Genomic DNA, 15,693 nt, shown 5'->3' with positions numbered 1-15,693 from the left:
AAGAGGAAGAGGCCTAGGTCCCCCCTAACAAACGTGTGAGACTTGCTGCCCTAGATCAAAAAGATGGTTCAAACTGAAAGGTCACAGCCAGAAACAAACAAGGTCACAGCCAGAAACAAACACCCACACAAGCCTGAACAGTCACCCAAATCCAAGAGGCAGCAGCCCTAGAAAACCAGCACAAGCACACAAACAAGTAAGAAAACAGATAAGCACACAAACTTACTCACACACAGCCCCAAAAGACAAAGCCACAAAACCTACAGAGTGTCTCCCAAGCTCAGCTCACCTTCTGCTCCTTCCTCAGTCGCTGCACTCCAAGCTCTGACTAGCTCCGCCCACAGCTAATCACAAGAACTTCCTGACTCACACTTCTAGGTGAAAGGTCACAGCCAGAAACAAACAAGGTCACAGCCAGAAACAAACACCCACACAAGCCTGAACAGTCACCCAAATCCAAGAGGCAGCAGCCCTAGAAAACCAGCACAAGCACACAAACAAGTAAGAAAACAGATAAGCACACAAACTTACTCACACACAGCCCCAAAAGACAAAGCCACAAAACCTACAGAGTGTCTCCCAAGCTCAGCTCACCTTCTGCTCCTTCCTCAGTCGCTGCACTCCAAGCTCTGACTAGCTCTGCCCACAGCTAATCACCTGAACTTCCTGACTCACACTTCTAGGTGAAAGGTCACAGCCAGAAACAAACAAGGTCACAGCCAGAAACAAACACCCACACAAGCCTGGACAGTCACCCAAATCCAAGAGGCAGCAGCCCTAGAAAACCAGCACAAGCACACAAACAAGTAAGAAAACAAATAAGCACACAAACTTACTCACACACAGCCCCAAAAGACAAAACCACAAAACCTACAGAGTGTCTCCCAAGCTCAGCTCACCTTCTGCTCCTTCCTCAGTCGCTGCACTCCAAGCTCTGACTAGCTCCGCCCACAGCTAATCACCTGAACTTCCTGACTCACACTTCTAGGTGAAAGGTCACAGCCAGAAACAAACAAGGTCACAGCCAGAAACAAACACCCACACAAGCCTGGACAGTCACCCAAATCCAAGAGGCAGCAGCCCTAGAAAACCAGCACAAGCACACAAACAAGTAAGAAAACAAATAAGCACACAAACTTACTCACACACAGCCCCAAAAGACAAAACCACAAAACCTACAGAGTGTCTCCCAAGCTCAGCTCACCTTCTGCTCCTTCCTAAGTCGCTGCACTCCAAGCTCTGACTAGCTCCGCCCACAGCTAATCACCTGAACTTCCTGACTCACACTTCTAGGTGAAAGGTCACAGCCAGAAACAAACAAGGTCACAGCCAGAAACAAACACCCACACAAGCCTGGACAGTCACCCAAATCCAAGAGGCAGCAGCCCTAGAAAACCAGCACAAGCACACAAACAAGTAAGAAAACAAATAAGCACACAAACTTACTCACACACAGCCCCAAAAGACAAAACCACAAAACCTACAGAGTGTCTCCCAAGCTCAGCTCACCTTCTGCTCCTTCCTCAGTCGCTGCACTCCAAGCTCTGACTAGCTCCGCCCACAGCTAATCACCTGAACTTCCTGACTCACACTTCTAGGTGAAAGGTCACAGCCAGAAACAAACAAGGTCACAGCCAGAAACAAACACCCACACAAGCCTGGACAGTCACCCAAATCCAAGAGGCAGCAGCCCTAGAAAACCAGCACAAGCACACAAACAAGTAAGAAAACAAATAAGCACACAAACTTACTCTCACACAGCCCCAAAAGACAAAACCACAAGATGAATTATTTTAATCATGTTGAAGGGAAGAATAGGGTCATGCTGTTTGGCCCAACTGCTACTATTTATGTACTGGATGGAAGCAACTGGAACATTCAAGTTTCCCAATCCTGGGAGATCCTTCCTGTGTAAACCATGTCTCACTTTACTGATGGTACCCCTGAATCATGGTAAGCAATGGGTGTGTGATGGTGCAGAGATGACCAGTGGGAATAGTTCTGTGTTCAATGAGTCTGACTTCAGTGACATGTGCATAAGTTTACAGACTAAAATGTTTAGTTGGAAATCATATACTTTGGGGAAATGCTACATTTTGTTATTTTTCGGAGATCTAAGCAGCCATGTTTTCCTCATCAGCTCACTTATGGTGCGTATGACACAGCACTCACAGGTAAAACTAACTTCCCTTCCCTCTACCGGATGACTCCAAGTGAAACCATTCAGCCCAATGCAATTGTCAAGCTGCTCCTACATTTCAAATGGACGTGGGTTGGCCTCTTCATTTCAGATGATGACGATGGAGAAACATTTTTGCAGATTTTAACACCTCTACTTGCCCACAATGGCATTTGTGTTGCCTTCTCACACAGGGTAGAAAACCTAAAACGTGATTCAGAAAAAGACGTGACAAAAATAGGGTTGCTACTTTTAAGAGATGTCAATGTGCTTGTTGTCAGTGGAAATTCCCGCTCTCTTTGGAATTTAATAACCAAAATAGAGCATGCTGAGTTGTTCAAGACTGACAACTTTGCAAAAGTGTGGATTATAACTGCTGTGAACCCCTCCCTTGTAGGCTAAGGTTCTATATATGTGCAAATAAAGCCCTTGGCCTAAAGACACCACAGCCTCCACTGTGCCTCATTCCAAAGGAAACAGAGACCCTGGGTAAGCACCTGGGACCCCTGGAATCTCACAACACTTGGTGATTGGAGTGGTATGCAACAATATGGATCTGTCTTACACTTCTTAAAATCTTTGAGATATTATTATTATTATTATTAGCCAAACTGTGTGAACAGACAGACGGTCTCCCTTTAATTTTGACAAAGTTTCAGTTACTTCTAAAGGGAGGGAGTACAGCTGGATATGGCTAGCCTTCCTAGCCAATCACAAAGGAGACTGGCATCCTGACATTCAAGTTTGAAACACCCACTCATTAGTCTTCCTTTCTGAGCACAATTCAAAGTGTTGGTGCTGACCTTTAAAGCCCTAAACGGCCTCAGTCCAGTATACCAGTATATCTCCACCCCCATCGTTCTGCCCTGACACTGAGGTCCAGCGCCGAGGGCCTTCTGGCAGTTCCCTCGCTACGAAAAGCCAAGCTACAGGGAACCAGGCAGAGGGCCTTCTCGGTAGTGGCACCCGCCCTGTGGAATGCCCTCCCACCAGATGTCAAAGAGATAAACAACTACAGTGGAACCTCGGTTTATGAACACCTCGGTTTATGAATTTTCGGTTTATGAACGCCGCGGACCCATCTGGAACGGATTAATTCATTTTCCATTACTTTCAATGGGAAAGTTCGCTTCAGTTTATGAATGCTTCAGTTTATGAACAGACTTCCGGAACCAATTACACCCATGCTTCAGTTTATGAACGCTTCAGTTTAAGTACTCCGCGGACCCGTCTGGAACGGATTAATCCACTTTCCATTACTTTCAATGGGAAAGTTCGCTTCAGTTTATGAACGCTTCAGTTTATGAAGAGACTTCCGGAACCAATTGTGTTCATAAACCGAGGTACCACTGTACCAGACTTTTAGGAGACATCTGAAGGCAGCCCTGTTTAGGGAAGCTTTTAATGTTTAATAGATTGTTGTATTTTAATGTCTGTTGGAAGCTGCCCAGAGTGGCTGGGGAAACCCAGCCAGATGGGCGGGGTATAAAAATAAATTATTATTATTATTATTATTATTATTCCTTCTTCTTGCGACACCCAGGCTCCCAAAATTTAGGTGGCTTAGGCTGGGTAGATGGGGTGGCTGAGTAGAATTTTTATTTAGAGGGGGCTGCCTCTGTCTGTGCTGGAGAAAGAGGTTTGAGAGAGAGATTCCTAATCTCCAGTCCAGTGGTGCAGGTCAAAAGCATCAGAAACATTCAGGCATTCTGGAGAGCCAATGCCAGTCAGTGTAGACCAGGCATCCCCAGACTTCGGCCCACCAGATGTTTTGGACTACAATTCCCATCGTCCCTGACCACTGGCCCTGTTAGCTAGGGATCATGGGAGTTGTAGGCCAAAACATATGGAGGGCCGCAGTTTGGGGATGCCTGGTGCAGACAATGCTGAGCTAGATAGACCAATGGTCTGATTCAGTACAAGACAGCTTTCTATATTCCTTTGTAATTCTCATGAACTTTTGTCAGTCTTTACTTATCATATTAGGAGAGAGAGAGAGAGAGAGAGAGAGAGAGAGAGAGAGAGAGAGAGAGAGAGAGAGAGAGAGAGACGCAGTTGGTGCTGTGGTCTAAACCACTGAGCCTAGGGCTTGCTGATCAGAAGGTCGGCAGTTTGAATCTCCACGATGGGGTGAACTCCTGTTGCTTGGTCCCTGCTCCTGCCCACATAGCAGTTCAAAACCACATCAAGTGCAAGTAGATAAATAGGTACCGCTCCGGCGGGAAGGTAAACAGCGTTTCTGCGTGCTGCTCTGGTTCGCCAGAAACGGCTTAATCATGCTGGCCACATGACCTGGAAGCTGTCTGCGGACAAACGGCGACTCCCTCGGCCTGTAGAGCGAGATGAGTGCCGCAACCCCCGTGTCATCTGCAACTAGACTTAACTGTCAGGGGTTCCTTTAGCTTTGCCTTTAGTATGCCTTACTAATGAGAAGTCTTGGATTCCCAAGAGAGCAGATCTCTAAGAACACAAAAGGGACATGATTGTCCCTTCCCACATTAACAAATTGATATTGTCATCATAGATCCACACAAAGGGGTTTATAAAGTGTATTGTATGGCTCAACTGATACATGTTCAATACTTCCACTGGAGGAGGGAGGGAGAGAATATGAAGTTGAGAGAAATTTGTGAAGAAAAAATGGTAAGCTATTAGGTGCTTACATTTTTCTTATGATCTTAGTAGTCAATTGAGCTCAAAGCAAAATCAATGCACTCTCCTCCCTTTCCCCTCTCTCATTCTTTTCTTTCCCATACATTTGCTCCTTCCCACAGCACTCTCTATTGTCAATGAAACTCAAACAGAACAGATTATTACAGTTCATTTTAATTGCTTAGAATGGGTAAACAGTCTATTGTGCAGTTTTTGATAAAGATGGATGAATCTCTCAATTTTGATTTTTCTCCATTACTCATTTTTACAATCTTAAGTTCTCTTTGCAGTATTTCCACATCAGTTTCTGTGTGTGTTTTTTGCTGAATAGTCTGCATGAACATTCATACAAATTGCCATGCACATTTTTTTCTTAAAATATTCATTTTCACACAATTATATCCACTACATACATTTACAAGAACCTTCCCCAAACATAATATATCTTTGTACATTCCCCCCACTAACATTCACTGTTGTGTGCATTTTTATTGCAGTTTCCCATAATATGCACTATACATACATGTTTAATGTATTGGGGGGGGGGGGAGATTGCAGAATTGCATTGCAAAATACAGAAAAGTGGACCAATACGCACCAATACCTGGAACCTTAAGGTTGTTTAATTTAGGATAGACAAAAGAAAGTCCTTCTTCACATAGCATATCCTTTAGCAATGGAATTCACTTCCACAAATTGTAGTCAGAGTCACCGACTTGGGTGGCTTTAAAAGAGGGAATTAGACTAATTTATGACACAAAGTGTTAATGGCATTTTCTGGCCATGATGGCTCTGTTCCACCTCTAGTGTCAAAGACAGCAGTCTGCCTCTAAATACCACTAAAAACTAGGGGTTGCTCTTCAACTCAGGCTTCTCATAGGGATCTGGTTGGTCACTGTGATAACAGGATTCTAGAGCACAGAGGCCTTTGGCCTGATCCAGTTGAGCTCTTCTTATGTGTTTAGTTACATACTGGCAAATCAACCAAGAGGGCAGCCTGCTCCAGGTTGCCTTCCTAAATACATCAGGGGTAGGCAGCCCCCCATGCTCTTGCCCCAATTGCTTTGTGGGTAAGGCCTGCCCATTTTGAAGGTCTGGCACAGCAAGGTGGAGGGTGGTGGTAGGCAACCATCACCCTCCCCCAGCAATGCAGGTAGGTGGTGATTTCCCCTGTCTGGACATGACCATGCTGTGTGGCAAACACCACACACACACACACACACACACACACACACACACACACACACACACACACTGCAGCCCCAGGTGAATGGATATTTTTGTGGATTTGGGGCTCTATTATAATTTTTTTGCACTAAGGAAAGTAATGAGAAAGTGCACCTCCTAACAACCAAATCATAATGAATGTTCAATAAACAATGACTATTATAGCACCCTTCTGTAAAATTTGACCAAATAAATTGGCATGAATTCTCAGTAAAGAAGTAGAAGTCAATGTATACTCAGTTACAGCAATCACCTATTCTTCTTCTGCCTGCCCCTGCCTCGTTACCAGTTTTAAAATTGCTTCCATCTGCATATTTTAGATTACAGTGGTACCTCTACTTACAGATAACTCTACTTACGAATGTTTCTACTTACGAACGGAACTCCGTCCACCATCTTGGATGGGATTTATATAGGATTTTTTCTACTTATGAATTTTTAGATAGGGTTGCTTCGACTTACGAATTTTTTTCTCCCAATGCATTCCTGTGGAATTCGACTTACAATTTTTTCCGACTTACGAATGTGCGTTCAGAACGCATTAAATTCGTAAGTAGAGGTACCACTCTATACCACTACCTTGGTGTATGGACATAGCATAACTTCTTTTTCCAAAATACATGATGCATAGCTGTAACTATTATTGCTATTTTGAAATCCAAAGTGCAAGTACTTTACTGTAGGTCCACTGCTTACAATCTTTCAATTTCCTCTTAACACCTGTCCCATTTCCTTCCACAGACAGCATGGATACTAAGGAGCAAAGCATAGTTAATCAATCCTCTCCGTCAGGATTTCTTCTAATGGAATTTTCAGAAGTAAGGGAACTACAGATTCTACACTTCTGTATGTTCCTTGCTTTTTATCTGGCAGCACTTATAGGAAATATTCTCATCATCTCTGCAGTAGCCTTTGACTCCCACCTGCAAACACCCATGTACTTCTTTCTCATCAACTTGGCTATACAGGACATTGGTTCAGTTTCAGTGATTATGCCCAAATCCATGGCCAACACCCTCTTAAATATTAGATACATTTCTTACGCAGGATGTGTTGCTCAAGTCTTCTTCTTTCTCTTCTTTTTAATATCCGATTTCTTTCTCCTCACAGTTATGGCATATGATCGATATGTTGCCATTTGCAAACCGCTACAGTATGAGATGTTGATGAATATGCAAGCCTGCATCCAAATGGTTATTAGAGTATGGATCAGCAGCTTTCTTTGTGGAGTTTTACACACTGGGTGTACCTTTTCTTCCCCCCTTTGCTCCAATGTGGTCAATCAGTTTTTCTGCGAAGTCCCACATTTGCTTAAGATGGCCTGCTCTGATTTGTACCTTTTTGAAATTGGAGCTATTGTGTTAGGATCTGTCACTGTGTTAGGCTGCTTCATCTTCATCATTGCAACCTATGTACAAATCTTCACCGAAGTGCTGAAAATCCCCTCTGCTGAGGGAAGGCAAAGGGCGTTCTCCACATGTCTTCCCCACCTCATTGTTGTCTCTATATTTGTGTTCACTGGCTGCTTTGCTTACCTCAAGCCCACCTCTAACAGTCCATCACACTTGGATTTGGCATTTACCATGATATATTCCATGGTTCCACCACTGATGAATCCAATAATCTACAGCATGAGAAACAAGGAGGTAAAAAATGCTTTGTCAAAACTGCTGGGTTCAAGGCTCTCTTCTATGAATGCCTTCTCTAGTTTTTTTTTCCTCCAAAGGTGAAGGGTCTGGATATGTTTAGAGTTCCCTTTGCTCCAGATGACAAGACCTGCACCAATAGGTTTGATTTGCAACAAAAGATATTTTGATGAAAGATTACTTTGACAGTAAAATAGGGTGGTGTCAAAGGGTGATGGAAATGAGTCATTTTTTTAAAGGCAAATGATGGATGGCCATATGCTAGGGATGCTATAATAGTGGTTTTCCTGCATCAGCAGGGAATTAGGCAAGTTGACATTTCAAGTCACTTTCAACTCTGATTTCTGTGATACTCACCATTTATTTTATGGGTACATTTGGGTGTGTAGACACAAAATTCTCTATGTGTTCACAAAGTCATCCTCCATCCATTCCTCCAGGTCAGTTGCACCATCTACACCTTTGCCGTCTGCTCAGATTGGCTGGTGTTCACCATTGCTTCTGTCTTGACTGGATTTATCTGTAGTCGCCCTTCCTCAGTTAAACAAAATTACAGTGCAATTCTGTGCATGTCAGATTGGACATATTCACCACTGAATTCAATTAAGTTTACTTCAATAATTAAATGGCTAAAGATTGCGCCCCTGACATTCATTTAAGTTGGCTCAAGGCACAATGATATTTTTTTTCTGTGTCTAATGTGTTAATAATCTCACAAGCTTTTCCTATAAATGTGCAGTATTTGTAAATCCCAATGAGAAACTGATATTTTTGTGATGTTTACACTATGTGCACATATTTAAGCTGTAAAATTTGGAGTATTCATTTTTAAAAATTATTAAATGCTGCCTAATTACTCACATTTCCCATCTAATTTAGCATACATTTTGCACCTGAAATACATTTCAGAAGTTGTGAGTATTGTAAACTAGACATGCTAAAGTTTGAAATACTCTGTAACTCAACATTATTCTGAAGTGTTCATAAGTAAAGAGGCATTTATACTACTTTTCTCTTTATATGTTAATTCACTTTTTGCTCTGTTTGTTGACATTCTAATTCTTATAAATGTAAGGTCATGGTCTGTGTAATCCATACTGGCTTGATATCACTCTTGTTTATTGTACTCTGAAAAACAAATCTCTGATATTTAGAAGTACCGGTAGTGAGGCCAACAACACACATTTTTTTTTTGGGGGGGGGGGGCATTTTTCGCCCAGCCCTAGCTAAGACTTTTCTGAATTTCACAAAAAGTACAAAAGAGAATGTAGATTCCATGCTTGGATGAGACTAGCACCCAGTCCCTAGTCATCATGGTGATCGTTTGATGAGTAAAGTGGAGAAATAGTACCATTCTTCAGCTCATCTCCATGAATCAATTGGGAAGTAGGTGCTATTTGAAATGTGTGCCACTCTCTCTGTGTGTGTGAGAGAGAGTGGGGTGACTACAACCATCACTGGCTTTTCACCCCTGGAGGGTTAACCAAGGGTAAAAGAAGTCCTGATTTAGCACAAATATTGTCAAATCCAATACAGATACCAACTGGGATAAGACCATCCACTTAGAAGGCATGTTGAAAGATGAAAGTCCTCAGGGCCATCTTAAGCACATCTAGCACCGTGGCGCAAAGATCCCTCCGGTGCCCCTTCCCTTTTTCAAAATTTAGAGCTCACCAGAGCTTGCAGCTTTCCCAAAGAGGGAGGGGTGTGGAGGAGGTGTTGCCCTCCCTCTTCCAGCCTCGGGGAAGGAAAGTGACATGCTGCGTGACTCCCAAAGTCTCTGGCTTGCGGGAGAAAGAGCAGGAGCCCCAGCCAGAGAGACGTGGCGCCGTGCGCCCGCCTCTGCCCTGCATTCCACGAGCCACCAGTGCACGCACCGTGGGACCAGCAAAAGCCATTTGGGCGCTGTGAGCACGCTGGTGGCGAAGCTTGACTGAGCGGAGCCCAGAGTGGGGGAAAGGAGAAGGAGGCGTGACACGGAGTCCTGGCCAGACCGCCGGAACCCCATGCTCACTTGCGAGGCTCCGGGGCACCTCCTCCTCCTCCGCTGCCTGACGACAGCCCACTGCCGGTGCTCTTGCTGCAGCAGCTCAGCAGGCAGCGGCTGAGGGGATTCCTGCAGCCAAGGGAGAGGAGGAAAAGGAGGAGCCATAGGGCTTAGTGGTTGGTTGCGCCCTGCCAGCGCCCCTGAGAGGCCGGAGCCACTAGGCCCTATGAGAAAGACGCCTCTGAAAGTCCTCAACAGATGCCAAAAAGGCAATATAGACATTGCCTAATATATAAATGGAAGGATTTCCACAGGGTAAATGCCACCACACTAAAGGCCCAAATGGAACAGATCTGCTGATGAAATGGTATCTTCAGGAGACCCTCTGTTTACAGCAGCCTTCTTCTCCCACCCCTGTGTATTATTTTGGAGTGTCTGTGTGTTATTTTGGAGTGACCATTAGCTTATTCTGGCTGGGGCTGATAGACGTTGGTCCAAAACATCTGAAGGGCACCAGTATGGGGAAGTCTGTTTGATCGTATTGAAACGGGTTCAAATTCCCACTCGCACAAAAAGTTCAACGTTTGACTTTTGGCCTTAGCTAGTGTTTTCCTTACAGTTCCTATGAGGATAAAATGAGGGAGCAAATGATGTAGGTCAGTTGGAGCTGTTTTGTGCTGGGATGAGATACAGCTATCTCTTTGAAATTAATAATAATAATAATAATAATAATAATAATAATAATAATAATATACTGTCCCGGAGATCTCAGGGCAGTTCACAGAATAAAATGCTATCACGATTCATTTCCTACGAATGGAGGAGAGGGATAGAGGGATCAAAAAAGATACCTTCCTCATTTGAGAAGGGAGTAGAGCTAACTTGACTTTCCCCCAAACACCTCATTCCATAATTCTATGTTCCTGGTACTAATTAAACATGCAGCCGTGACCATTCACCTTGCTGCAGTTCCTGTTGTGGATGCTTCTGAAAATGGGCATATATCCATTCTAAGCTGTTGTTTCTTTGGATTGTCATATGTGAAAAATTTTTGTTTCTGTGCAGCTCTACTACCGAGAGGCTTTCAATTCCTCTGAAACCAAATCTCTAGGAACAGAAATGAGTTATTAATAAATCTCCTCCCCATGCTGACAAATTTTATTGCCCTTATAGTTCCAAGTGTAGGAGTATTTTTATATAATTGCATGTGTAGCTGGTATGATATGCAGTCATTTAAAAAATGTGGAAAGAATTCTACAAAGAAAAATAGTAAGCTGTTTAGTTTTTTGTTTTGTTTTTTGCAATTGGACTCTATATGAAAATAATTAATCTCCCCTCCCTATGTCCCTATCTCTCTATCATGGTCTTTCCTCCACATACTGTATAGTCGCTCTGTCCTGCAAGTTTCTCTGTATTCTTGAGTCTGGAATTGGACAAAGTACTTAAGTGTATGCACTTTGTCTATTTTCTTGAAATTTTCAGATATTTTCACACAATCAAGTGAATTGCAATGTGGATTAAAGAAATCTGCTGTATAATCTCCATCCTGGAGGGCTACAGGTTATCGATAGCAAGACTGAATATTTGCTAATGTCAACTGACAATTGAATTGGACATTCCTCCTCACCTGAAGTATCTTAAGGAGAGGACTTTTCTGCATTAAAGAAAAGCCTTGAAAGTTTGCTAAAAGTAGTCAAGTGTTCCTGAGGAAGGATGTGTACATCCCAGGTAGACATTTTCTGAAGTATTGGATATATACTGTGAATGAAGCCTGGATAGCTCAGTTGCCTAGAGCATGGCACTGAAAATGCCAATGTTGCAGGTTTGATTCCCGTATCGGACGGCTGCATAGTCCTGCATTGCAGGGGTTGGACTAGAATGATCCTCAGAGTCCCTTCCAACTCTATGATTCTATTATTATTTTGTGTCAGATTGCGGAATAATTTCACATTATTCTGAACTGTGTGATTTATTCACCACCTTGCCCTGTGACACAAGGCTTTATGTGGTGCTGCTCATCATTAACACTGGCAATTAGAGCTCTCCATGCCTGAAGAATTGCATGCAAATGAGTACATTTGCTAAAATTGTAGCGGAATGATTAGTTCCCCTATTAGTCTCATTATTCTCCTGATACCCTAAACAAACAGACTTTCCTAATCAAATTAGCAAAACTGACCAAAATATATCATTGTTTCTGTACAACCCAAATGCTGAGATGTGTTGAATTCCCATGAGAACAAATCTCTAGGAAGACAGAAGATATATTAATCAATTTCTTCCTCATGTTGATAAATGTTTATTGTCCTAAAATAGATACCAACATAAGTGGATTCTTATAAAATTACATGTTTTGCTGGAGTGGCATCAAGTCATTTAATGGCACTGGAGAAGTAAAAGAAAATGAAGAAAAATAGTAAGATACTTTCTTTGGATTTTCTGAATGAAAGAAATGAACCGGTCACCCTCCCTTCGTCATCTCTTTCTGTCATATTGTCTCCTGCACCAATAGTCACTCTCTCCTGGAACTCTCTACCTCTGTTCATGAATCTGACATAACACAAGGTACATCAACATGTATAGAATCTATATTCTGGATATTTTCAGATGTTTTCATACTAGAAAGTGAATAGCAACATGAATTGAATGAATTTGCCATAGATTTCTAACTCAGAGGTATACAGTTGGCGATAGGACTAGTCACTGAAATAGAATGTAAATTCAAATTTACATTCAATATCCATATTTCTCATCTGGGAAAATATCTGAGGAGTTTTAAAAAGAGGAGTTTTTATTTTTTTATTTCTTAAAACCCTGGTGATGTTGAACCCTGTCAAATATTAAGGGGAAAGGTTTTGTATATCCTGGGCAAATATTAACTGAAATAATACTGTGACTGTCTGGATAATTTTGTGGCAATTGTGGTGCAGCTTCACATTATACTCTGCAAAGCCTACGTTGCTCTTTTTCTTTAGGACTTATTTTCATTTCCACCTAGCTGATGATTATATGATGTGTATTTTACTATGATATCTTTTCCCTCTTACTTTTAAATTGTAACTGTCACATGTTATTTTTTTTTCTTTGGGCTGTTACAAGTTCAGACTTCCCTCTGTCCATATTACCCTTCAAATTTCTACCACTGTTCATCAGCAGTAATTGGTTGGACACCAATTTCTTTCCCATTCTTTCAAAACCTTCCATCCTGTGGAAAGGAGGCAACCATTGTCACATGCTGAGTCACACCATTGGTACCTCTACTTCAGCACTGCCAGTGGGGAAGGTCTGCAGCTCAGTGATGGAGGACCCTTGTTGTATGCTGAAGATCCCAGGCATCTTCAGATGGGGAGGGTAGGTGGTAGAAATAATATTTAGTAACCGGCAAGCCATTGCCATTCATTATAGTCAAAACTGAGCTAGATGGACCACTGGTTTTGACCCAGTATAAACTGGCTACCTGTGTTTTCATGTACATCAGCCTGCCTCAACCTGCTGCCCTCCTTAGGTTTTGAACTACAATTCATTTGACCCAGGCAGCCATGACAGTGCTTAGGAAGTTCTAGTCCAAAACATCTGGAGGGCACTAGGTTGGGGAAAGGTGGGCTACCCTGATGGGCAGCAGCTCCACAGGATGTGAGGCAGTGGGCTTTCTTGGAGATCCCAGACGCTGATCTGAGGAAACATGTGCTCTTTCCCTAAGCTGGGAGCTTTCCCATTAAATCAGAAGCTTACTGTAGTTTTACCAAGCATCTGTCCCTGATGAGAAATCAGGAGAAACAAAGGAATGGTAAAGGCCCTCCTTAGTAATCAGCAGGATGTTAAAGATGATGACTATTGACAGTGATGAGTTAGCTCATGTCAGATTCACACTGCCATCATGGTTTCTAATAAATTATGAAATTGCCTTCTGCCTTCTACAATTGAGCTATGGCATTATATTAGGGGGGCCAGAATATCTGGCTAGTATTGACTGGACTTGGACAACATTATTGTGTATGTGAATCTGATCCACATTCAAAAGACTCAGTCAGCAGAAAGCATCTACCCTGTTTCTCCGAAAGTAAGTTGTAGCCATAAAATAAGCCGTAGCAGGATTTTTAAGCATTCAAGGAATATAAGCCATACCCCGAATATAAGACATAGTGATAGGCACAGCAGCAATGCCGGCCGCAGCAGGAGGAGGGGAAAAAAAATAGGACATCCCCTGAAAATAAGCCATAGTGTGTTCATAGTGTGTTCTTTGAGGAAAAATAAATATAAGACGGCATCTTATTTTTGGAGAAACACGGTAACTCCTTTAAATAGTCAAGCTCTTAATGGAAATACCGGTAGTAGATCAGTGGTATGAACAAACAATAATGACCTTACAAACATAATTGCATTGCTAATAATAATAATAATAATAATAATAATAATAATAGCACTAGTATTCACAGTCATCATCATCATCATCATTTTTGAGCTCATTGCCCCCCCCCCCAATCATATCTTCTTCAGGACGTTGCTGCCTGCTACAATAACTTAACATCATCATCAGCAACAAAAACTTAAATGAAAAGGGTAACCGTCTCGACAGCATTATTTCTGCTTCCTTCCACAGCAACATGAATGTGAAGAAGCAGAGCATGGATAATCAATCATCTTTCTCAGAATTCCTCCTCCTGGAATTCTCAGACATTCGGGAACTACAAATTCTACATTCCATTATATTCCTGGCGTTGTATTTGGCAACTGTCACAGGGAATCTTCTCATCATCTCTGCAGTAGCCTTTGACCACCACCTGCACACACCTATGTACTTCTTCCTGATGAACTTGGCCATGCAGGACCTGGGACAAGTTTCAGTCATTAATCCCAAATCCATGCTCAATTCCCTCATGAACACCAGGTACATTTCCTACTCTGGGTGTGTGGCACAAGTACTCTTGTTCATGTCATTTATGGCATCTGATTTCTTTCTTCTCACAGTCATGGCATATGATCGGTACGTTGCCATTTGCAAACCATTACAGTATGGGATGCTGATGAATAGGCAGGCCTATATCCAAATGATTATTGGTGTATGGATCAGCAGCTTTTTCTATGGAGTGTTACACACCGGAGGTACCTTTGCATCCCCCTTTTGTTCCAATGTAGTCAATCAATTTTTTTGTGAAATCCCACAGTTACTTAAGCTGGTCTGCACTGATTTGTATCTAATGGAAGTAGGAGTTCTTGTCTTAAGTGCTGTCATTGGGATTGGCTGTTTTATCTTCATCGTTATAACCTATGTGTACATTTTCACCGCCGTGCTGAAAATCCCCTCAACTGAAGGAAGGCAAAAGGCTTTCTCAACTTGCCTCCCCCATCTCATAGTTTATGCCCTATTTGTATTTACTGCTTACTTTGCATATTTAAGGCCTCCCTCTAATACCTCACCACATCTAGATTTGGCATTTACAGTGATGTATTCCATGGTTCCACCCTTGATGAATCCAGTAATCTATAGCATGAGAAATAGGGAGATTAAAAATGCTCTGTCAAAGCTATTGGGTTTGAGTCACTCCTCTATGAAAAACCTTTCCAGTCCTCTTTTGTAAAGGAAAATTCTGTATACAGTATACAGTCCAAAGTCTGAGGTCCAGCGCTGAGGGCCTTCTGGTGAGTCCCTCACTGCGATAGGTGAGGTTACAGGGAACCAGGCAGAGGGCCTTCTTGGTAGTGGTCCCTGCCCTGTGGAACAGCCTCCCATCAGCTGTCAAGGAAATAAATAACTATCTGACTTTTAGAAGACACCTGAATGCAGTCCTGTTTAGGGATTTTTTTAATGTTTGATGTTTGATTGTGTTTTTATTATTCTGTTGGGAGCCTCCCAGAGTAGCTGGGGAAACCCAGCCAGATGGGTGAGGTATATTATTATTATTAAACTAATGATAGGAAATTTGAAATAGTATAGGGAAACTTTGAAGAAATTAAATTGATTTAGCTTAGTTTTCTCAATCGATTTAGAATAGTTATATTGC

At 42.4% G+C, this 15,693-nt stretch overlaps 2 protein-coding genes across 2 annotated transcripts; both read left to right on the top strand.

Annotated features, from left to right (window-relative positions):
• The first annotated feature begins 6,804 nt into the window (after nucleotides 1–6,804).
• On the top strand, nucleotides 6,805–7,788 carry LOC118094725 (olfactory receptor 14I1-like). The gene has a single exon (XM_035135334.2). The coding sequence runs from the start codon at nucleotides 6,805–6,807 to the stop codon at nucleotides 7,786–7,788; it is 984 nt and encodes a 327-aa protein (XP_034991225.2).
• Nucleotides 7,789–14,295: 6,507 nt separating this feature from the next.
• LOC132592933 (olfactory receptor 14A16-like) lies at nucleotides 14,296–15,270 on the top strand. The gene has a single exon (XM_060281178.1). The coding sequence runs from the start codon at nucleotides 14,296–14,298 to the stop codon at nucleotides 15,268–15,270; it is 975 nt and encodes a 324-aa protein (XP_060137161.1).
• Nucleotides 15,271–15,693: the final 423 nt, after the last annotated feature.

The sequence above is a fragment of the Zootoca vivipara genome, chromosome 13 (genome assembly GCF_963506605.1).
Source record: "Zootoca vivipara chromosome 13, rZooViv1.1, whole genome shotgun sequence".
Classification (NCBI taxonomy): domain Eukaryota; kingdom Metazoa; phylum Chordata; class Lepidosauria; order Squamata; family Lacertidae; genus Zootoca; species Zootoca vivipara.
This window is presented reverse-complemented; position numbering and strand designations above follow the sequence as displayed.